The sequence below is a fragment of the Trematomus bernacchii genome, unplaced genomic scaffold (assembly GCF_902827165.1).
Source record: "Trematomus bernacchii unplaced genomic scaffold, fTreBer1.1, whole genome shotgun sequence".
In the NCBI taxonomy this organism is placed as follows: Eukaryota; Metazoa; Chordata; class Actinopteri; order Perciformes; family Nototheniidae; genus Trematomus; species Trematomus bernacchii.
The window spans coordinates 216284-240385 of record NW_022987632.1 but is presented as its reverse complement, the minus strand read 5'-3'; the positions used below and the strand labels follow the sequence as shown (position 1 = coordinate 240385).

Below are 24102 nucleotides of genomic sequence, written 5' to 3'. Positions count from 1 at the left end.
CACTCTGCTCTTTCTAATCCTACACATTAGCTCTTCTGTATGTTCATCACTAATGTGTAAGTGGTATTTTTAAGATTTTTAAATAGCTTTGATAACATCTAAAAAGATCAAGAGCCTGTCACTGTTTACAGCTAAAATGTTTCTAATGAGAAATCCAGTCTGAGTTTTGCTCATCACAGTTTTGGCAGAGACAGACGAGAGCCGTCCGGCCCTGATGGATGGCCGCTCTGAAGAAGAGGACACAGTCACTCCTCTCGACAACTCTATCACAAAATCCACCAATCATATTCCGCCAAAATAGGTAGTGCGGTCAGAGTGCACAACCAATGTGTCAGTGATCCAAAGACAGAGAAGGAAGCCCGGATCAGTTGGTGATCTAACCCCAGCCCTAACACCTGAAAGACTCATTTTGGATCACAACCTGTAATGAGGGTTTTTTTTTTTTTAATAACCTTTAAAGGGTTTTCATAATGAAGTTAAGGTTACTCAACTCGAACTGGATGGTCCCGACCTAAATGTAAAATGTGCATACTTTTGCTGCATTGGGAAAAAAGGAAGGGAATGGCAGCAAATGATTTAGTATCATAATTTAAAAGCTGCTAACATCCTTATTAGTATTACCGGATGGTTTGAGAAAGTATCTGATTTGTACTCCAAAATGTACTGAAATGTGATGTCAAGGCTCTGCGTAACATCCTCTTACATTTTAATACATATAAAGAATTAAAAAAATATCATATTATATTTAGTTTTGAATTTTTTGAATATTATAAAGACATATTAACTGTATTTTTGTAAGATATTGACAAAGACCACTCGCGCTGGGCGTCTCTTGAATTTGCCCCCATAATGCTGTGTGAATCTTCATCTATAGATGTTGGCACAGCCTCCATAACTCTCCACGTGGACAGAGGCAGAAAAAAACATACGGAGAAAACTAAAATATGGGAGATGCCATTTGGCACAGGACTAAACTGAACGGGTTATAAATACTATAGGAGATATATTTTGAGTGTTCATTAAATGGTCCATGACCGTGGTGGTACATTCCTTCCACCTCCTATGAAAACTAATTAATTTGACATATTGCACTACAATGCCAATACAGTGATGAGCTTATTTGAAACCTCACTCTCACTCCTCTGATCATCCTGGCAAGTGTGTAACAGTTCAAATAAGCCATTGTCTACTTCCTGCTGAGCAGCTAACAGCACCCAGACAGAGGGAGAGGAGCTGCTGGACACTGAGCAGCTAAAGAAACATATTTGTTATCAGGAGTTGGTAAAGACCTGTGATTATGTGTGTAAATCCAGACTTTGCCACTAACAAATATAAATACGGCATGGCAAATTAATAATGTAAATATATGCTACAATGCTTAAACACAATATCAGTCTTTGGGAAAAACCCAGAAAAAACCTCTCTCACTGTCTGGCCGTAGAACAAATGGACCTATGCTATAAAGGGAAAGCCTGATGCCTTCTATAAAACATGGGGGACATTCTTACAGTTTTTGGAAAGGAACTAGATATGACCTTTTCAATTAGTAGGCAAGATAGGATTGATCTTGTCTACCAGCTTTGTAACTTCATGTTTAAACCCTTTGACAGTTTCACATGTCCGCTTACAAGATTGTTAATCATTTATGTTGTTTTTAGTTTTCTCTTTTGAATTATTGTTCACTGTCAACAAATGTATATGCACATTTTGGTATGTTATTAAATTACGGGGTTGTCTTATTCTTTGGGGGGGGGGGGGTTACATTTGTATAATGTCTTTTGCCTCTTTAGAAGTCAAGCATGAGTAACTTGAACATGTATTGTGTTTAATCTGTTTCACCGAGTGTATGTGTGGGTCTGTCTGGGTCATGTTCCTGTGTCCAGTATCAGTGTTACAGCGGGGAAATAGTTATTAGACATCAGAGGCCTCTCCACCACGCCTTTTCTCGCTCTCAGAAACCAAACAGCTATTGATCCATTCCTACCTCCCGCCTCCCACTCTTCTGTTCCCTCCTTTAAGTATACTAGAAAAAAACTGATACCATTTATTTTCCTACTACATCTGTTTAATAATTTAGTCTGTTGCATAATTGTTTCCTTGTTATGATATAAACCTGACATGATGAACATGGCAGAGAGCTGTGATGTGTTTCATGCTAGCAGTAAAGCTGCTGTTGTCCTAATGGGAACCGGAGCTGTGTGAGTCATCCTCCACAGGCTCTCCTGCTGCCTCTAATCACCCCCCCCCCCCCCCCCCCCAGGAAGGGCTGGAAGGGGAAGGAGCAGGTGGGGGGGGGGGGGGCAGCAGTGTCTCAGCAGCGATGCATCGGACAGACTGCTACCTCCACACTGACACTACACACACACACACTACCCGGTCCGTCAACAATTTAGTGTCCTGGCAAAATGTAAGGTCATGTGAACAGGAGAGGTGAAGCAATGTGGGAGAGAATTAAAATGGGCATAAGGCTGCGGAATAAGCAACATGTTTTCCAGGAATGGACCAGGTCAGTGAAGAAATACAAGCTAAACACACAAGAGACACAGCCAGGGTTAAATCAGGCCAGAGCTCTTCTTCAGCCACGGTTGAACAGGGGACATGTTTACGAAAAAGTGCATTTAGAGTCTAAGTTTAAACTGCATGCTCTGCTCATAGAAATCCACAGCATTTTGCGGCTTCCGGTTTGATGAGGGAGTGAACAGACGTGTGTGTGGAGGGCTCCTGACAAACTTTTCTATATACCTTTCAAAGCCGATTTGGTAACTGATTCAAACCACGCTCATATTTAAGGGAACTATGTAGTAATCACTAAAGGGAAACAGAAACAGCCATCGACATCAACCACACAAACAACCAGAGCTGCGAACACACTAAGATAGCAGCTAACATGGCTGCCGCTTGCCCGGTTACCAGGGGGGACCTGGAGGCTCTCTCAGCAAACAAAGTGATAGCTTCAAATCCGACATGGCTAGACTGATACAAGAATCAACGGATTCCCTGGAGCGGTTGGTAAACTCACTGGGACAACAAGTGGCATCGTTCAACAACCGTCTCGCCAAAACCGAAGTAGTGGTGGGTAAAAACTTTGGGAAACTCACCGTGATGGAAGCCGCTGTTCAGTCTCTACAGTCCCAAACCACCACACTCCAGGAGCGGGTGGACGACCTTGAAAACCGGTCCAGGCGGTCCAACTTGAGGATAATAAACATACCCGAGGGGCGCGAGAGGGGTCAGGACCTGACAAAGTTTGTGTCTGACTTGCTAATGGAGGTGACAGGTCCCAGTGTTCTCAGCAGTCCTCCGGAGATAGAACGAGCCCACCGTTTCCTCGGTCCCAGACCGGGAGACTCCAACAACACGGGGAAACCTCGGCCCTTCATTGTCAAATTCCTCCGTTTCCAGGAAAAAGAGGCAGTCTTAAGATGGGCCAGACAACACAAGCTGGATTACGGCGGCACCAAGTTGAGAGTGTATCCTGATATCAGCACCGTCCTAGCCAAAAAGCGAGCTGCGTTCAACCCCATCAAGAATTCTCTTTACCAGAAAGGACAAAAATTCCGCCTGTTGCACCCAGCTCGTCTTCATGTTTCATTCAGAAATGACGATTACTACTTTGACTGTCCGCAAAAAGCCCAGGACTTCTACAACCAACGCATTGTCCCGCCCGAGTAGTGGGAGTCTGTGGAGCACGGACTTTCTCTGGACTGAATGCACGGAAAAGAAACACTCACAAACGGAAATCTCTGGAAACGGTGAAGTTGAAATGTTTAACCTGAGTCTGTATGTATTTAGATATCCTGATATGGAACCACCGTGAGGTATGGATGGATGTTGTTATCCAGCATGTGCACTAGCTTTCCTCTGTTGATGTTTACTGTGGCCACTTCCGGTGTTAGAGGGGCACGGTCCGGGGGAAACCGGATAGGAACCATTCATTTTTTGTTTCATTTCTGGTTTGTGCGGTTAACTTTATATTGGCTACAAACTACACTAGACTGTTTACTCTACATATCAGACCACTTGTAGAAATAGGAGCCCTGTCTGCTCAGGAACATTAGTTAGATTATAGGTTAATGTCATACGGAAGTGACATATTTTTTGGAGTCCTGCTGCTAGTTCTCGTTTTAGGAACAAGCTTAGGAAATGGAATATGTGTTTGGCTCTCCTTTTTGAGAGCATTTTTTGGGGGGAATTTGGGTGTTAGGTCCTACTATATGTTTATTTATTTTTTTGTATTTTTGTTGTTCTTTTCTCCTGCTTTCCATTAAATAGGCCCCATGCTACCTCTTCATATACTTCTGGGTCACATTTTGATTATGGTTAATGTAACAGGAAATGGTGGAGCATGTCTAAGACTTGTCTCTTGGAATGTTAAGGGCATGAATGCCCCGGTTTAAAGAGGCAGAATATTTTCCCACTTAAAACATCTTAAAACTGAAATTGCCTTTTTACAAGAAACTCATCTGACCACCAAGGACCACCATAGGTTAAAGGCATGGCCAAACCTTTCATTCCAATTTTAGTAGTAGAGCAAGAGGCACAGCTATTGTGATGCATAAAAAAATACAGTTCAGCCCGACTAAGGTTATAGCGGATCCTTAAGGTTGCTTTGTGATAGTCTCTGGTTCCCTCAATAATGTCAATGTTGTTCTCGCCAATCTATATGCGCCCAACTGGGATTATGAAGCATTCATGGGAAAGGTGATATCATTATTACCTGACCTAAACTCCCACCATTTGATTTTGGGCGGTGATCTCAACTGTACAATGGACCCGCTTTTAGACAAATCTAGTCCAAAACGGGACTCCCCCTCTAAAACGGCTAAAGCCATTTAATTATTTATGAGTCAAACAGGATGTGTGGACCCATGGCGTCTTCTCAACCCCAAAGCGAAACGCTTTTCTTTCTACTCCTTGGTTCACAAAACATTCTCGAGAATCGACTATTTTTTTATTGATAACTATTTTCTTCCCACTGTCAAAAACATAGAATGATATCCGACCACGCCCCATTTCTACTTGACCTCTCATTCACACTGTTACAAAAGACACGTCCCCCCTGGAGACTGAACTGCACAATGTTAAACGATGATCGATTCTGTGAAACAATCTCTAAAGCTATTGATGATTTCCTTATAACCAACATGTCTGATTTCATATCACCATCTCTTTTGTGGGAGACGTTAAAAGCTGTGATCCGAGGAGAGACTATCTCTTACTCTGCAAGGCAAAACAAATTGAAAAAGCAAAGAACTTTTGGGCAGTATAGCAAAACTAGATAGCAAACTCTCAATATTTCCATCCCCTGAACTAGATAAAGAAAGGCAAAATCTTCAGATGGACTACAATTTACTTTCAACGCAAGAGACTGAGAAATTGCTTTTAAGATCGCGTGGATTTCAGTATGAACATGGGGAGAAGGCGGGTCGTCTCCTAGCGCACCAAATTAAGAGCCAGTCGGCCTCCCAACAAATTAAACAAATACGGACCCCTACTCGTGAACTCACAGCAATCCCATCTGTTATCAATGAGACCTTTAAAACCTTTTACTCTGCACTCTATGCCTCACAAGCCCCTGTCGATAATGCGGACAGAACACAATTCTTGGATGATCTGGAATTTCCGTCCATAACACTTGCTCAGGAGTGGCAAGGCCCCCGGCCCAGACGGCTATCCAATTGAGTTTTATAAAACATGTATTGATAAATTGACCCCCCTCCTTTTGAGAATGTTCGAGGACTCTCTGGACCGGGGGGGTTTGCCTCAATCTCTCACTGAGGCGGTAGTAGTCGTATTATTAAAACCAGGCAAGGAAAATTCTGAAAGTAGCTCCTATCGCCCCATCTCCCTTTTGAATGCGGACTATAAGATCCTAGCTAAAATACTAGCCATACGCCTTGAATCAGTCATAACAAACATGATATCATTAGACCAAACTGGGTTTATGAAAGGCCGACACTCCTTCTCCAACATCCGTCGCCTTCTCAACATCCTCCTCTCTCCTGCATCCGATGAGACACCAGAGGTGGTGGTCTCATTGGATGCAGAGAAAGCGTTCGACAGGGTGGAGTGGGGCTTTCTATTTGAGGTCCTTAAGAGGTTCAGCCTCGGATCCAAATTTGTGTGCTGGATAGCATTGTTATACGCTTCACCCAAGGCTTCAGTGAGTACTAACGGGATGAATTCTCAATATTTTACACTAGGTAGAGGAACTCGCCAGGGTTGCCCTTTAAGCCCGTTACTATTCGCCATGGCGATCGAACCCTTAGCAATTGCGCTTAAATCTGCCAGCTTTAAACAAGGAATTACCAGATATGGTTCGTTATACGCTGACGATTTACTATTTTTCATTTCTAACCCTATATCTACCATTCCTCAGATAATTGATCTGTTAACTCGATTCGGAACCTTTTCAGGGTACAAATTAAACTTTTCCAAGAGTGAGTGCTTCCCTGTAAATGACCTGGCCCTTCAGATCCCCGATAGACTCATCCCCTTTAAGATGTCGAGGAGTCATTTTAAGTACTTAGGTGTGAATATATGTGGAAAACTCTCAGACCTTTACAAAAACAACGTCCCACCACTAATTGACAAACTCAAATTTGATTTGGAAAGGTGGAATAATTTACATTTAACTATTGCTGGGAGGGTAAACTGTGTCAAAATGAATGTGCTCCCTCGCTTCCTGTACCTCTTTCAATGTCTGCCAGTCTTCCTACCCAAATCACTTTTTTGTAAAATAGACACACTAATCTCCTCTTTTTTATGGCTAGGGAAGACTCCTACATTACATTACATGTTACTTGTTAGACGCTTTTATCCAAAGCAACTTACATACTCAATACTGTGGGCAATCCCCACAGGAGCAATTTGGGGTGAAGTGTCTTGCCCAGGGACACAACGACATGCTGACTGCAGTGGGGTTTGAACCTGTGACCATCTGAGCCCCATACCAAGGCTCTATCCACTGCGCCACACGCCTCCCTTAGAAATAGGAGAGAGCTTTTACAAAGGCACAGATCTAGAGGAGGATTGGCGCTTCCAAACATAAGACACTACTATTGGGCAGCCAATATCCACAAAATAATTTTGTGGATTAAGGAACCAACATTGAGTTGGTGTGAGCTTGAAGCCGAATCCTGTCCTACTACCTCACTTTTGGCTTTGCTTACATCTACATTACCCAGCCGGCCGACTCAATACTCGAATAACCCGATAGTTGTTTCCACCGTAAGAATATGGTCCCAATTCAGAAGTGCTCATGGACTTCATGGATCCTCTATTCATAGTCCCATTCGCAACAACCATCTATTTCTCCCCCCTTACACTGATGGGGCCTTCTCTATTGCCCCTTTCACACCAACGCGTTTTCAGCGCCGGCTCGGAGCTAGAGCCTGAAAAGTACCGGTTTTTCCTGTTCACACCGCAGCGGCGCCGCCTGTTAGCTCCGGAATCCAGTTCGTTTCCAGCTCCAAAAAATTGTCGGTCTAGAAGCAAGACTCCGGAGCTAAGAGGCGGCGTCGCTTACGTCTCTCTTACGTCGAGGCGTGCAGGAAACTAAACCCACCTCCCCTGAACATGGGTCGACTGAAGAGTCTCGTCATGCCTGCCTACAAGCAGTAGCGCTGAGCAAAGTGACTAGAAGGCAACCACACACTTATAAAAAAAAACACACTTTATAAAGTCAGGCAACACTAACCAGGCTTCGTGTGATTCTGTTTATTTGTACCTTACTTTGACCATCCGTTCGCTGTTATTGATCATTGTGGAGAGCAGGCAGACGTTTTGTTTGTTATTATCGCAGCTATCGGATGGAATCAATACATGGGCTGCACAGGTTGTCATGTCCGACTATCACAAGTAGAATCATAACTGCTTGTGTGACAGTCAGACAGTGAATACTTTAGAGCCGTGTGAGCTAACCCGGAGCTAACGGGACAATAAACTCCCGTGGAAGAGTAGCCAGCACTGCAGCGGTCGGTAAATGCTGCTGAAACACATTAATAAACAATGAACCACGGCACTCTGGAGAAAAGTATAAGGTTGGAGAAGTCGTTATTTAATTTAATCTGGCTTCGTATGATTAAAAGCAACACGATCATCGACCCGACGCAGTCCCCCGTTGTTGTTGTTGTTGTTGTTGTTGTTGTTGTGAGCGCCGTTGGGGAGCAAATCAGCGAGGTAAACGGTGACGTCATGACTCAGCAGTGGCAGCACCAGTCGGGCTCTGGGCGGTGTGAACAAAGCGGGAGCAGAAAAGGGAAACCGGAGCTGAACCAGAAAAGCTCTTGCACGGAGCTAGAATGGGAAAAGCGCTGGTGTGAAAGCCGCATATGTGGCAGCGATTAGGCCTTCAGAGTAAGGGACCTTTACATCAACAATGTTTTCGGTAGCTTTAGCCAACTCTCTGACAAATTTAGCCTCCCAGACTCTCATCTATTTCACTACTTCCAGGTCCGTAACTGGGTTAAACTAAATAACCCTTCCTTCCCCAATATCCCTCCGGCTTCAATAATTGACTCAATTCTGGACACTCTAACAACCGAAAAAGGTCTGGTTTCAATAATTTACAATTCCATCTCCCGTCTCACAGAAACATCTCTTGGTAAAATCAAACAAGATTGGGAAGAGGAACTAGTCCAAGCAATAGACGATGATATCTGGGATGGCGCATTAGCATTAGCCTGTTCCAGGCTCAATCTTATACAACTTAAAGTTGTCCACCGTATCTATTACACCAACTCTCATTTCATTTCATTTCAAACCTTTATTTATCCAGGTGTATCCCTTGATATCATTGATCTCTTTTTCAAGGGAGACCTGCTCAAGTAGGTTCCACATGAAAAATAAACACATAAAACAACAGAAACAACAAAAAGGACATCATACAGCATCTAAACTCTCCAAAATATACCCTAATGTCACGGATACCTGTAACAGATGTCACATGTCACCAGCAAACATGACTCATATGTTTTGGTCTTGTCCTCGCCTGCAAGGATACTGGACAAGCATGTTCAAACACCTTGCTGAGGCCTTGGACGTGGTATTGACACCATGTGCAGAAACTGCCATTTTTGGAGTACTACCTGGCCACCGAATGATGAGGAGGAAAACTAAGGACAGTATAGCCTTTGCATCTCTATTAGCACGTAGAAGAATACTCCTAGAATGGAAATCCTCAATAGCACCTAAAGCATCTCTATGGCTTAAAGATCTAATGTTTTACCTGAACTTGGAGAAGATTAAATATAACCTGAGGGGCTCTTCAGAAATGTTTGAATCTGTCTGGGACTCTGTGATAGCCTACATAGCTGAACTTAAGACACTAAGTTAAGAAGAAAGGGGGGGTATGTTTTTTATTTTATTTTATATATGTATGTATGTATGTGTATGTATGTGTATGTGTATGTGTATGTGTATATGTGTGTATGTGTATGTAAATGTGTGGGTATGGGTGTAGGTATGTACATATATATATGTGTATATGTGGGTATACATATGTGAGTATATGGGTACATCTATTATTGTTATTATTCTTAATTTCCTTATCTATACAATTTGTTTTAATTATCTTTTACATTACTTTATTTTTACCTATATATGTATTTATTTACTTACTTTACTAGCTAGGACCGGGAGGGGGGGGGAAAGGAAAAATACAGACCGTATAAATGTAACTCATTGTGCCTAACTCAATAAAAAAAGATATAAAAAAAAAAGAAATCCACAGCATTTCAAGTCAAGCACTTCCTAATGTACCGTCCAGCGTTTGAGATGTTCTGACTTCCCTTTTGGAATCCCAAATGTTGTATTTTGTAGACTTTGTAAACTTTCCTCCCAGATGAACACATTGGCCATACTTAAAACTAGATGACATCAACAAATAAAGTTAGCCTACAAATCAGCGCTCTGTGGTTTGGGGCATGCAGACAGGTTGACCTGGGATGGGTCAAACTCCCGGCCTGATTTTTTTTTGTTTCAGTCTGCCACTACCTAACAGACGGTGCTTTACAAACATTTCAGATGTGCTTCCTGTCAGTGGACTCACGTTGTAGAGGATCTCTACCCATCCCTCCATGGTGATGCACTGGAACACAGTGAGAATAGCGAAGAGGATGTTGTCGAAGTTAGTGATGCCGTAGTTGGGTCCGGTCCAGTACTCCTTGCAGATGGTGCCGTTCTCGCAGATCCTGGCCGGAGCCTCCAGGCCGCAGGGGAAATCTGCCACCTGTTCGTCTGCAGCAAACACACAGTTCACAGCAAACACTATAACATGCTGAGGTATTTTTAGAGAAGGCAGTGGATGTATTATGTAAAAGTCCTTCTCGTTATACAGTAGATTCAGAAGAACATTCCATCTAATGCACAATATATAGTTTCCACTGCAATGATACATATAGTGGCAACATTTAAGTGAGCACTTTTTACATATTTTGAGTAAAGCCCTTTGTGGATAAGTTGTGATTTGAAAAATGACTCAACTTGATATATACTTAAATGTAAGCACAGTTTATCATCAGCAGCAGGAGAGGTCTGATGCATCTACGAAATGTCACCTTCTAATAAAGAAGCATATACCTCCTTTTGTCCCTGAACCAGATGCAGACATCACAGACAGTTAAAGACAGGGATACTTTAGAGTTTGTTTATTTAATCTTTAATAAAGGCAAAGGCATTTAGTTCTTATTAATCTCTTGTAATATACTACTGTCTCTTATTCCCATAATCTGCCAATAATGGAATGGCTGTTGTGTATGCACATTGTTTTTGCTGTGCAGAAGTTATTGACAGCTGGAGGACGGCAGACAAAGGAGCACAAATGGATGGAGTTTTACAGCACTGTACAAAGAATTAAAGAATGCCTGGGTCAGCAGTGTGTCCATAAGCCATTACATGGGGATGATTAATATCAATGTACATATAATAACCATGCCTAGATTCACATTGTGAGCGTGTGTGTCTCTTGTTGGTCTCTAACTCACCGGTGTCTATCCTGAAGCAGGTGCGATGGAACTTTCCCATATAGAAGTCGAGGCCGATGATGGCGAACATGAGGATTGCGAAGAAGAGCAGCAAGCCGATCTGCAGCAAAGGTATCATGGCCTTCATTATGGACTTCAGTACCACCTGCAGACCTGGTGCAGACAAGGGAAAGATGCATTTCAAAACTGACATTTAATAATTATTCATTTATATTGTGTTAGCCTTTATTGGAGAGAGTGGGGACAGACAGGAAACACCACATGTTGAGACTGATCAATCAGTGTGATATTGTGTTCATGTTACCAGATTCCTGATTGGTCGTGGTGTTATTTATGTTTTTGTTTGAACTAATCAGAAGAAGCAATACATCCTGCCGACATGATTTCAAGTCGGCATTGGGTTCTGCCAACAAAGCTCTCATTGGTGGATTGTTTCTCCAGCTGAGGGAGTCATTAATGGGCACAACACCAGACATATTATAGACATTCTCTTGATTGAGTTAATGCTATAACATATTGCGTGAACATAAAATACATTTGAGCAGTTCCCTTGGTTGTTACTTATGAAAGCATTTGACATGAATACACATAGCAAGTACCTGGTGTTTACATTCATGTGAGACCGACTATGTCTCTTATGTTTTATAGTACTGAATTGATTTGTCATTATCATTTTCCTGATACATAATCAGAAAATCTTGTTCTTGTTATGTTTACAGGAAACTTTTATTTTTTCTCAAATAGAATGAGACGCTTCATGTATCTGGATGGCAGGTGTACACCAGAGAGTGGTTCTCTGTGGTCCGCTTTGGGCACTTTGGTTTAGGTGGGGACACGACTGTGGTCTGTTACTGAGTCAGTTACATTTAGTATCAACCTTTTTCTGACTTTTCAGGTATAATAATGAACATCTTCTCTTTGTGCTAATAGAAAACTGTTCAGTGTTTTTATGTAAAACCATATGTGTGGGGAGCCTTCATATAAGTCTAAGTGGAAGGTGAATGTGATCCAACAGATAGCATAAAGACAAAGTTTGTTTTATGTCAGACATTTTGACTTATCATCATGGGAGGAGCACAGTTGTACTTGCTAACATTAAATACGTTTTAATAAAGGGTCTGTAAATCAGCTGTAATTTATTTTGATCCAAATCAACTACCCAATACGAACACTAGAATAGCCCTTATTCAAACCATTAGGGTCAGAAAATATTATCGAATAACCTAATATCTTTGAATCAGCTAAATTAACTGAGCTGATCATAATCATATTTCTTATTGTGACCTATATGTCACATTATGTTTGCTGTGACATTTGAATGTTAAAGTCCCGATATGACATTAATGTCACAGCATTATGTATCTTATTTGTTTCATATCAATTTGATCAAGAATTTTTTTCACAACAGGTTAAATGTAAGAGGACATGTTATGTATGCATTATAATTCTTAAATGGCTTGAATCTGACCTTTAGCAACAAAAAACAAGGTTTTAAAATGTAGCTAGTTTTGTCACAGACGGGGCTTAAGGAAAAAGCGAGTGAGCCCAGATCAGAGAATTATTGTTCTAATCGCCAGCACTATTATTAGTAGTATTTTACAGAGGTTTAGGTAAGAATATATGAAATATCTTTGTTTCAACTTTTCTAAGGTTACATTGTTACATATACTTAAGTAAAAAAACATCTTATTGTTATTTATTTTCTCTTGTTTTTATTTGCATTGCACTTGATATTGAAGTAATCCAAAAGCAAGAGAAAGTAATCAGGTTACTTTCATATTGTGATACTCAGATTAGGTTACTGATTACATGTTTTGACATGTAACTAGTTATTGTAATGGATTACATTTTTAAAGTAACCCTCCCCACCCTGCAGATGACACACAATGTTTTATTCAGACCGTTTGCAGTCTTTAAGCTGGCTACACACCAACCCGATTTTGGGAGTCAGAGGCCGTCAGAGGCCGTCAGAGGCCGTCAGAGGCCGTCAGAGGCAGTCGGGCATTCGCGGCGCCCTACTCAGGTTGGTGTGTCCCGCACCGTCGTCTCTTTACGGCACCTTTTCACACCTCCCGCGGCCTCCCAACATGTTGAATCGGCCGCGGGAGGTCAGAGAAAGTCTGCCCAAGCAATCACTCTGATTGTCTGTTCACACTACCGCTGCCTGCTAGTAAGGACAGTTATTGCCACTCGTCGACTCGAAGTATTTGCGGTGTGTTCGTAGGCGGGCGGCGTAGCGGGCGGCGTAGCGGGCGGCGTAGCCGACGCAGGCAACGTAGCTGACGTAATAGTCGGGATGCCTTCGGTACGCGTTCTTTGGTCTCAGGTGGGTGTGTAGCGGCCTTAATGCTAAACCAGGCTCTAATCAGTTTCTGGACTGTTCTGTATTGTTATCAGTGCTACTACAGTAAGACTCCGTTTACACGGAAACGAAACGGAGAACGAACCAAATTCGATATCAAAAAAAGTATTCCGTTCGCACGGTATCGGCTCAAGAAACTTGTCCTTTCACACGAGACCGCTCGACCCGCTGGAGACGCTGTAGTACATATGCCGGGCCTGCAAGTGGCACTGTACTTCCGCCACAAAATACACCAAAAGCAGCAAAGAAGACCCCCCGAGCATGGTTGCCATGGTTGCCCTTCTGTTTATGCTCCGCGGTGGATTTAGCAACATGTAGTTCATGTAGCTCTCCATGTCCACTTGTTGCTGATGGTTGTGGTAGAGGAGCTGTAGATTTTGCACTAACATCTGTAGCATGGTCAGTAGCAGTAGCTGACAGTAGCTACTGACAGTAGCTACTGACCATGCTACAGCAGTGAGCAGCAGAGGTGGGTAGAGGTAGGGCTATGGCTTCATCGTTATCAGGAAATGATCGTATAGGACGTATACACGGAGCCGCCCAGAGCGTTCCGTCCGCAGATCTACCCACCTTGGGACCCGTTATCGTTTCCGCTGTTCCGTTACGGCCTCGTGTGAACGAACGGGCTATACGAAAGAGAAAAGTAGCAGATACAACACGAACCGTCTCCATGTAAACGGGGTCTAATTTTGATAGGAATCTGTTTACATGTGCAGGTAACTCACTTGGAATGCCGGACACCAGTTTGAGGGGCCGCAGTACTCTCACCGCTCTTAGTGTTCTCAGATCAAAGTCTGTCCCCACAGTGGCCAGGATCCTGCACACACAACACAGCAGGGGTCAGGGTTTCAGATACTTTAACAGCTGATTGTCTCAAACACATTGGCAACCAAAGATCACTATAGATCATACTGTACATGTTACACTTTAACATCATTCAGTCATCAAATCATTAATGAGGCTGGTAGACAGACTGTTAACACATGGTTTGGTAAACTCATGTAAATAGTATTTTCATAGTGTTGCTAACAGTAATAACACCAAAGCACAAACAATAATATGCAGATATGATATTGATATTACTGGAACGCCCAAACAGACTGAAGTTTAAAGCACTTCCATCCTTATAATGTGAATAAGTACAGTGATAGTCTACCAGGCTCTGGCATTGAATACATTGTATAAGGAAACATAACAGGTTGAAAAGTATTGATGGATGATATTGGATTTTTACCGTTATGCATGTTTTGCAACTCATTTTGCCTATTGCCGATGCAGTTACCAATATAAAAATAAAAATATTTATTTTGACCGTAAATGCATATTTTGTTTGTTGATGATGAGTTTGTGAATGCATGCTGAAGACAGACACAGAGAGAGTCAGTCTGTCCAGGCGCATTCAGATGTATACGTTGAGCAGACGTTTAAATCCAATTTAAATGTCACTCATGTGAAGAGGATGGAGGAGTTCTCGGCTCCTGAGATCATGCAAGTGTTTGTATTCCCGTAGCATTACAAGCTCCTCAGAATGTAAAGGCAGTCATAAAATGTCTTGTTTGTCTTTAAGGAGCTTTATCAAGCCTGGAAATAACATGATGTCATTATTAGTGTGAATGCTGTGCCACAGCATTCCACTATAGTTCTTCGAATCGTTATTAGTGCGAATGCTGTGCCACAGCATTCCACTATAGTTCTTCGAATCGTTATTAATGCGAATGCTGTGCCACAGCATTCCACTATAGTTCTTCAAATCTTTATTAGTGTGAATGCTGTTTATGGAAAACCTCTCCTATCTGAAAAAATAAAGAAAAAATATTAAACAAAATGCCTCTTGAGGGCATGAAGAGACATGAACTTGTCAAAAAGTCCACCTAGCTCCCAATAGACTCCCATGTTAAATGTGTCTGGTTCTTTCTTCAGAACAGAGAGAAGTAAACTTTAAATAAGTCACTCCCCAGTTTACCAATCTCTCCTCTCTCCATTCTCACAAGCCTATCATAGCACCCGCTAATCCCTTTATATCTGCTCTTCCCTCTTGTCAGCTGTCATTTCAGGTGACAAAACGCAACCCTCCTCCACCCCTTTCGCCTCCCGTCTCCTTCAGGACCAAGCTAAACCTTCTCCCTTCAGTCCGTTCCCACCTACTTATCACCACCACCAGTGTCTAGACCCCGGGGGGTTTCATCGGAGCGGTTCTTCCCCCTCCTGAATGATTATCCTGCAAACTGGGGCCTAATCTCCAAACACCATTCCATTTTCCTGTTATAATTCTGGCAATCATTATTACATTCATATTATGTGTCCCGGTAATAAATATGTATTTCATACATCAACGTCTCTCCTGATTGAACTATAGTTAGAAATGTAAGAGGTTTATTCCTCCTTCAGAACAATGGAAAGGCTCTCCTTTCACAGCACATCTCCATGGAAACCTTTGATCTCTGGGCTCACGTAAACAGGTGTTTGATAACGTCGTCACCATGGTAACCTTTGATCTCTGGGCTTACACACACAGGTGTTTGTAAACATTAATTCACTACTACTTACATTTAATATCTAACTCCTTCAGCCTACTTTCAGCAACAGAAACCATTCAACTATTAAATTATTCAGCTATTTCAGGACATTGAGGACATTGAATGTAAAGGCAGTCATTTACAACATTACATGTTGTTTATACCTTTTTTTAAACCTTTTCTTTTATATATTAAAGGGCCCATGTCATGCTTTTCCGGTTATTACCCGTCCCCTTGTGTGTTATGAAGGTTTTTATGCATGTAAACGGTGTGCAGAGTCAAAACCCTCAAAGTACACCCTATAGCGAGTAAAACTCTAACACAGAAAATACCTCCCCAAAACGCCTCGTTGGAGATATGTCACTGTCCATTTGATTTTTCCGGGTACGGCATGATGTCAACCCGTACCCGGAACGAAATGGACTAATCCGTGGAGCCGTTACGTTACGTCCGCGGAGCCGTTACGTTAAGCCCCCGCTGATTGGTCCAAATTGACCAATCCACGGACTTCCTCACACACACATCTGTGTGCAGGGAGCAGGCAGCTCAGCTGATTTCTCCTCCCTGGCTGCAGGCTGATAACAGACAGTTGGGATTGTCTCTGCAGACTAGGGCTGTGCGATTATGGCAAAAATCATAATCACGATTATTTGGGTCAATAATTGATATCACGATTATTAAATAAGATTATTCATTGACTTTGAAAAAATCAATTTATTGAACTTTAAAACAAATACAAATAATAATTTGAACAGTATATTTCTAACTGTTGATTAGCCTGAACGTATAATTCAACTGAAAAAGCAATACAAAAATAAATTAAATAAATTATACATTTAACTAAATAATATCAAAATAATAAATACCAATAAACAAGATCAACAAATATTTTGGAGCGCACTTCCACAAGCTACTAAACATATATAAATATGATAAATACAAATAAATGAGACCAAAATTAATTGGATCAAATATGTTGCAGTCACAAAGCAAAGCAAAATAATTGTTTTTTTCGATTATGTTGTTTTCGTAATTGTGGCAGGCCAAAATCGTAATTGCGATTAAAATACGATTAATTGCACAGCCCTACTGCAGACCCATTCTCACAGTGTTTATCAACCTTTTTCTTACTCAATATCAAGCCACACTTATTGTTTTTACTTCGGCTGTGAGTTTGTGTGTGCTCAGGATGAGTTTGGCTGTGTTTTGCTATGTATCCTAAACAAGGAAACAACACCTCCACGGAGCTCAGCGCGATTCACAACGTCCCGACCAATCAGAGCACGATGTGCTCACAGGGAGGGTGGGGGCTGGAGCTATTGGAGCTCCAACGAGCCGTTAAAGGCAGAGAGTGAAATTCAGTGAATACACGTAGTTTACAGAGATGCTGTATGAGAAACCAATGTGAGTTTGGAAAAATGCACAGTATAAATCTATTTTAGTATACCTCAACAATGGAATTATGATCAGTGGAAATGGCCATGACACCTCTCCTTTAAGCTTCTTCACAATTTGTCCTCGTCTTCCAGTTTAACATTTCACTTTCAAGTTTTCAACAAAGTCATTGCAATGCATTTGAGCTGTAACCATTTTGATTCAAATCATTTCACTTTTCTACATTTCTCCGCTAAGTTCAGCAACACACTTACTTGGTTTTTGTAGCTAAAAGCAGCTACAGAGACCATTCAGCTAATAACATATTCAGCTTTTTCTGCATTTTCAGCTAAATTCAGCCACAAATGTTTACAGTTTACAGCATTCACACGCATTTTCTGCAGGAAATGCATTTCTAGTTAAGATTTCTTTTTTTTGTCTGAGCCTTTATAAGTATTTCTTAACTGAAACATAGATGAGATGATATGATACAATTATAAGATAATATTATGTTTAAATAGCTGTAAGTAGTTGTGAAAGATTACATAAATAACTATGAGTTTTCAGGAGGATATGCCTTTATAATTTCACAAACAAAAGCATTTATCAAACCATGAGCCTGGGGCAGCCTGACAACTCATTCTGCGTGCGTACATAAACTCAGATGACATAAAAGAAATGTATGAGTCAAACAAATTAGCTCCATTATGTGTGAGTACAAGCTATTTGTTTAAGCTGCTGCCTGCAGAAGGCTGCACAGGGAATACCAGTTCTCTGTTCAATGGATGACTCAGTAGCAGAGGGAGGGGTAACCACACAGAGTGCCAGAGAAAGCCCATCACATGGAAGTACCCTCAGATACCCTGCTCTACTCATCAGGCTCAGAGTATACATCCACCATTCAGAAGTGATTTTGTTTAGCCTGTTAAGTTGTTTTTGTTTTGTCTTAATGAGTGTGAACAGGTGATAAGAGTGATGTAATGGCATGATAACTGTCGGGTGACCAGGTGTCTCGCTTTGTGCGGGACTGCACAGCATTTCTATCATTTGTCCCACACATTTTGCCGATGTCCCGCATTTGATTGACAGTCGCCTGTCTTAAACAAGGCTTTTATACAAAGGTGTGTAGAAAACGAGAGGGCTATCATCATCATTAGCTGTGTCAGATGTCAATCAATCAACATAGAAATGTATTAACTTATGGGTGTAGCCGGTGGAGGGCTATTCCCAGAGAGTTATTGTCAGATTTGCCAGATTTCCTTTAAAGATGGCGCACAGAGATGAATATGTTTTGAAGCGACGCTTCCCCAAAACTCTCAAGAAACGCCTGGCTCATAAAGAAAATATCGATCTATGGATATATTCCTCCTGAAACCAAAAGAGATGAGGTAACAGCAGCTGATTTAAATAACGTTTAACACACAGGTCAGCAGACTGTGGCAGTAAACTAGCTCCGGTCATTTTTTTCTGGTCATAATAATTTGTAGGGCTGTCCCGAATACCATTTTTCGGGCTCCGGATATTCGGTAGTAATCAGTAGCGAATATTCGGCACGCGCGGGGGGGGGGGTAATCAGCTGCTGGAGTAATCAGCAGCGAACCGCTTCAACACGTGTATTTCGGTGTATTCACGGCATTCATTTTGTTATTCTACAGTATTGTTGTTTTATAGTTATTTGTAACCCAATTTGTGTTCTTTGAAATTGAAAAGGATATTGCATTGTGTTTGTTACTTTCGTTGCAGTTGTATATGTCTTAAGTGTAATTTGGCTTGGCTTCCTATTTATGGACATGCTTTTATTTTGAAGGAGAGTTAGCGCAGTTGACAGGAAGTTGTTGTTGCTTTGGAAACAACGTGACGGAGATTAACGGAGAAAAGTAATATCTACATATAAAGACGGAGATAGTAAACGATAACGTTTATGGTTAAGTGTTAGCACCCCCCGAAGAGGCACAAGCTCTTACGTTGATATTGGAGATTTCAATAAATTCAATTTGAAAAAAAAACGGGAAAAAAACGAAAAAACAAACAAAACGAATATCCGAATAACGAAATTGAAACCCGAATAGTACTCCATATTCGGGTACAGCCCTAATAATTTGTTATGTTAATTCCATTCAAAACAAATATAATTAATTCCTTGACTTGCATAGTTTGTGCAAATGTTAAACCAAAGTAAAGCGTTGTTATTAATATTTATAAGCTAATAGTTTAATAGAAATGTTCTTCTTAAGGGTTAGATAGACATTAGATATACATCTAATCTAGCACTTAGCAACGCAGTATTATGTCCTGCATTGTCCCGCAAAAACGTCCTATTTGTCCGACATGTTGCTTGTTAGCACCTGGTCACCCTAGATAACTGTGAAGGCTACAAGCAACCACACATCCTACAGGTTAGGCTGTTTTTTGTTTAACGTCATAGACACACAGACAGATTTTAACCAACTTTTTAACCAACTTAAGGCAAGGCAAGTTTATTTATATAGTACCTTTCAACACAAGGCAATTCAAAGTGCTTTACAAAAATGAACGACATTAGCCTGGATTTAAAAGTAGTCAGAGTTGCAGCGGACCTGCAGGTTTCTGGTAGTTTGTTCCAGATATTTGGAGCATAATAACTGAACCTCTCCATGTTTAGTTCTGACTCTGGGGACAGAAAGCTGACCAGTCCCAGAAGACTTGAGAGTTCTGGATGGTTCATCATTTAGCAGTAGGTCAGAAATGTATTTTGGGCCTAAACCATTCAAAGCTTTATAAACCAGCAGCAGTATTTTGAAATCAATTATTTGACATACAGGAAGCCAGTGTAAAGACTTCCGAACGGGAGTGATGTGATCCACTTTCTTAGCGTCAGTGAGGACTCGAGCAGCAGCGTTCTGAATTAGCTGCAGCTTTCTAATAGAGACCTGCAAAGACACCATTACAGTAGTCGAGTCTACTGAAGATAAAAGCATGGACAAGTTTTTCCAAATCCTGCTGTGACATTAGTCTTTTAATCCTCAATATATTCTTAAGGTGATAGTATGCTGACTACCATGACTACACTTCTGGCTTTATCTGTTGTTTTGAACATTGCAGACTGAAGCTCAGCGCTAACTTTTATACGTTCTGCCTTGGCTCCAAAAACCATTACCTCAGTTTTATCTTTGTTTAATTGGAGAAAGTTCTGACACATCCAGTCATTGATTTGGTCAATGCACTTACTCAGTGTCTGAATTGGAGCATAGTCTCCTGGTGAAATGGTTATGTAAATGTGTTTGTCATCCGCATAGCTATGGTAACTTATTTTGTTGTTTTTCATTATCTGAGCCAGTGGTAGGATGTAGATGTTAAAGAGAAGAGGCCCCAGGATGGAGCCTTGAGGAACCCCACATGTCATATTTTTCAACTCAGATGTGTCCTGTGTCTTCTGTCCTTTAAGTAGGATTCAAACCAATTTACAACTGTTGCCGAAAGTCCCACCCAGTTTTCCAGTCTGTCTAGTAATATGTTGTGGTCAACTGTGTCAAACGCAGCACTGAGATCTAATAATACTAACACTGAAGTTCTGTGCAGTGGTTTGGCCGAAAGCCTGACTGGAACACATCGAAACAGTTATTTAAATGCACAAAATTACTCAACTGTTGAAAAACAATTTTTCAATGATTTTACCTAGAAATGGGAGATTTGATATGGGCCTGTAATTGTTCATTACTGAAGCATCTAGATTATTCTTTTTTAAGAGCGGTTTAATGACTGCAGTTTTCAGGGTCTGTGGAAATACACCTGAGTGAAGAGACTTGTTTACTATGAAGTAGATCTGAGGCCATGCAATGTATCAAGGCAGCAGGAGGAGGATTTTAGATGTTGTATAATGTCCTCTAGGTCTTTATCATTAATCAGACGGAATTGTGTCATGGTGTTTGAATCGATTTTAAGTGGACACAGGGACAAAACATTTGCTGTACCTGACACAGAGGCACTGTGCGCTTGTCTGATTTTCAGATTTTTTTCAGTAAAGAATGAGGCAAATTCTTTGCAGGCCCTAGTGGATAGAAGCTCAGAGGCTACTGATACTGGGGGGTTTGTTAGTCTGTAGACAGTAGCAAACAAGGCACGTGCGTTGTTTTTGGCAATGATGTCAGAGAAGAAAGACTGTCGTGCATTTTTCAATTCCAAATTATAAAGGCGTGAGATACGTCACTGTCCATTTGATTCTTCCGGGTACCGCATGATGTCATGCGGTACCCGGAACAAAATGGACCAAACCGGAAGAGCTATGGCCACACCCAGCGGCGCCTGCCAGCCTAACATTTACTGTTGGAAGCTCTGGTTCAGTTCACAATCGATCCAGTCATGCCAATGCCAAGGACCTGTTTCCTGAAATGTGAGGAGAAATCTGAGCTGTTTGTCCTACCGACGGAAGAACCAGGACGAAGTCAGTGGTTGAAATTTCTTTTTAACACTGTTCCTTCAGAGGTTCGAAGAACCGGCATTTCACAGACGAAAGCTTCCAAAACATTGCCCAGTTTGAGGCCGGATATGCACAGCATTTGAAACTGAAGGACGATGCTATTCCTAGTTTGTTTGGACCGTTTGGAGCAGGGGAAGATTCGGGTACACAACCTGTAAGTTTGCATTGTTATTTGTGTATTTATCAAACAAGACTGTTTAAATGTGTAAACGTGTGTCGGACTGCTAAGCCATTGACACAGTGCTAACTATGCTAACTAAGTTGCTAGCGTTTCCATATATCAACTCTAATATCAGCAGATGGCCTTACATACATGTATCTCATAGCAGGAGAATGTCTGCATTCACACACGAAATACTCATAGAGAGTATACTCCGGGTGATTTACCGTAAGGTCAGTCGCGAAACGTAATTACATTATAGCTGGCGTAGCGTGTATGCTACCGAGCTAACCAACGGAGCTAGACATGGGTTTGCTCAGGAAAACATTTTTGTTATGCCAGCTACAATAAATGTAGCAGACTACCCATATAAGATTGCAATTGTAAACACGTTCTTGCTAGCCTAATATGAATCACTAGCTTTTGTTCATAGTGGTTTTATTACACTAAACAAGCCATTGACACAGTGCTTACTGGGCTAACAACGTTGCTAGCGTTTAAATATATCAACTACAATGTCAGCAGATGGCCTTACATGTTTGTCATGGCAGGAGAATGTCTGCAGTCACACACGGAATACTCATACAGTATACTCCGGGTGATTTACCGTACATTGTGACAGTACATGTACATACTGCATGTATAGCTAACGAGGCTAGCTATACATGCTAGCGGAAAACAATGTATTCATGCCAGTTACAATGAATGACCGAACGTAGCATACCCGTATAAGATTGCAATTATAAACACGTTATTGCTAGCCTAATATGAACCACTAGCTTTTGTTCATAATAGTTTTATTACACTACATTATAGTTGCCGTTCCTCCGAGCTAGCGTTCATATCGTGTTTGCTACCAAGGTAAACAAGAAAGCTAGGTTAGCATATTAGCTGGCAAGCTTACTGTGTTGATTAGATAGATGGATTAGATCGATCCACACTCCTACCACAACTACTACTAACGAATCTAAAACAACTAAGTTTCTCTAATATTTTGTGATTTGCATTTGATTTCGTCCAGCCAGATCCTGCCGGACAATACATGACGGGGACGGGACTACCACACTGATGCCTCGTCCTAAAAAGCCCCGGCTGCGATAGGCAAGATGCCGACAACGGGGAGGAATGGATGATATACCGTGTATATATGTATATTTATGTTCATTTTGTACATTTCTAAAAATAAAGTTTAATGGAAATACTTAGTAGGCCTATCCTTTCTTCCCTGAATTATTTGCTCCTATAACGTATCATTCATATATATAGCAAACCATGATTTGATTTCTCATCAAACAGTAGTAGTTTATTACAGGTAAAAATAACTTACTCTTCTATAACAACAGTTGTAGGTACAGTTCGGTTAGTTAGCGTATAAAATATACGGCTGTACCGACGCCATTATAAGACTGATGTTCCGCTCAGATCGAGCCGAAAAAAGCACTGTTAGACATGGGCGGAGCCTCTCTGGTGGTTGACTAATCAGAACAGAGTGGCCGAGCTGACCAATCGGAGCACACTAGGCTCACAAGGAGGGGGGGGGCAAGAGCTCCAACGAGCCGTTTAGTGGAGAGAGTGAATACTGCTGAATACACATACTTTACAGAGATGCTGTATGCGAAACCAATGTGAGTTTGGAAAATTGCACAGTATAAATCTATTTTAGTATACCTCAACAATGGAATTATGATCAGTGGAAATGGCCATGACATGGGTCCTTTAAAGATAAACAATTGTACTCCTGCCTTGTTCAGGCAAAGTCCATCTGCCTTAGAAATATGTCTGCTGTCCCAGAAAAAGTTAAAATTGTCAATAAAATGGACAGAATGGTCAGTACAGGCAGTTGAAAGCCAGGTGTTCAGTGCAAACAATCTGCTGAATCTCTCCACTCCTCTTCTGTCTGGCGGTAGAGGGCCACTGATGAACACCTCCGCATTTAGAGAGCTGACAGTTTCCAACAGACATTTAAAGTCTTCTTTCAGCACTTCTGACTGTTGTTTCACAACATCATTTGTTCCAATGTGCAGTACCACATTTTTCACAGTCGGATGTTCAGCCCCAATATGCAGGATCTTCTCAGCCAAGTCAGAGACCATATTCTTGGGAAAACAGAGTACTTTGGTGTTGTTCTTACTACACAGACTTTTTGCATCTCTTACAGCAGAGTCACCCACAATCAGAGTTTCAGGCCTAGTCATTAGCTTTTCCTCTAGCCTTTTACTTTTGGAGTAGCTATTGGTCCTTACCCTGCT

General features: G+C 41.4%; 1 protein-coding gene across 1 annotated transcript in view; it reads right to left on the bottom strand.

Moving 5' to 3' along the window:
* The window catches only part of cacna1ba (calcium channel, voltage-dependent, N type, alpha 1B subunit, a), a 253260-nt gene that overhangs the window by 161756 nt on the left and 67402 nt on the right, over window positions 1–24102 (bottom strand). The window contains exons 4-6 of the mRNA XM_034133047.1: window positions 14073–14164; window positions 10986–11138; window positions 10052–10239 (exon numbers count right to left, since the gene is read on the bottom strand). Coding sequence (XP_033988938.1) covers window positions 10052–10239; window positions 10986–11138; window positions 14073–14164 — 433 coding nt within the window. The remainder of the gene's footprint in view (window positions 1–10051; window positions 10240–10985; window positions 11139–14072; window positions 14165–24102) is intronic.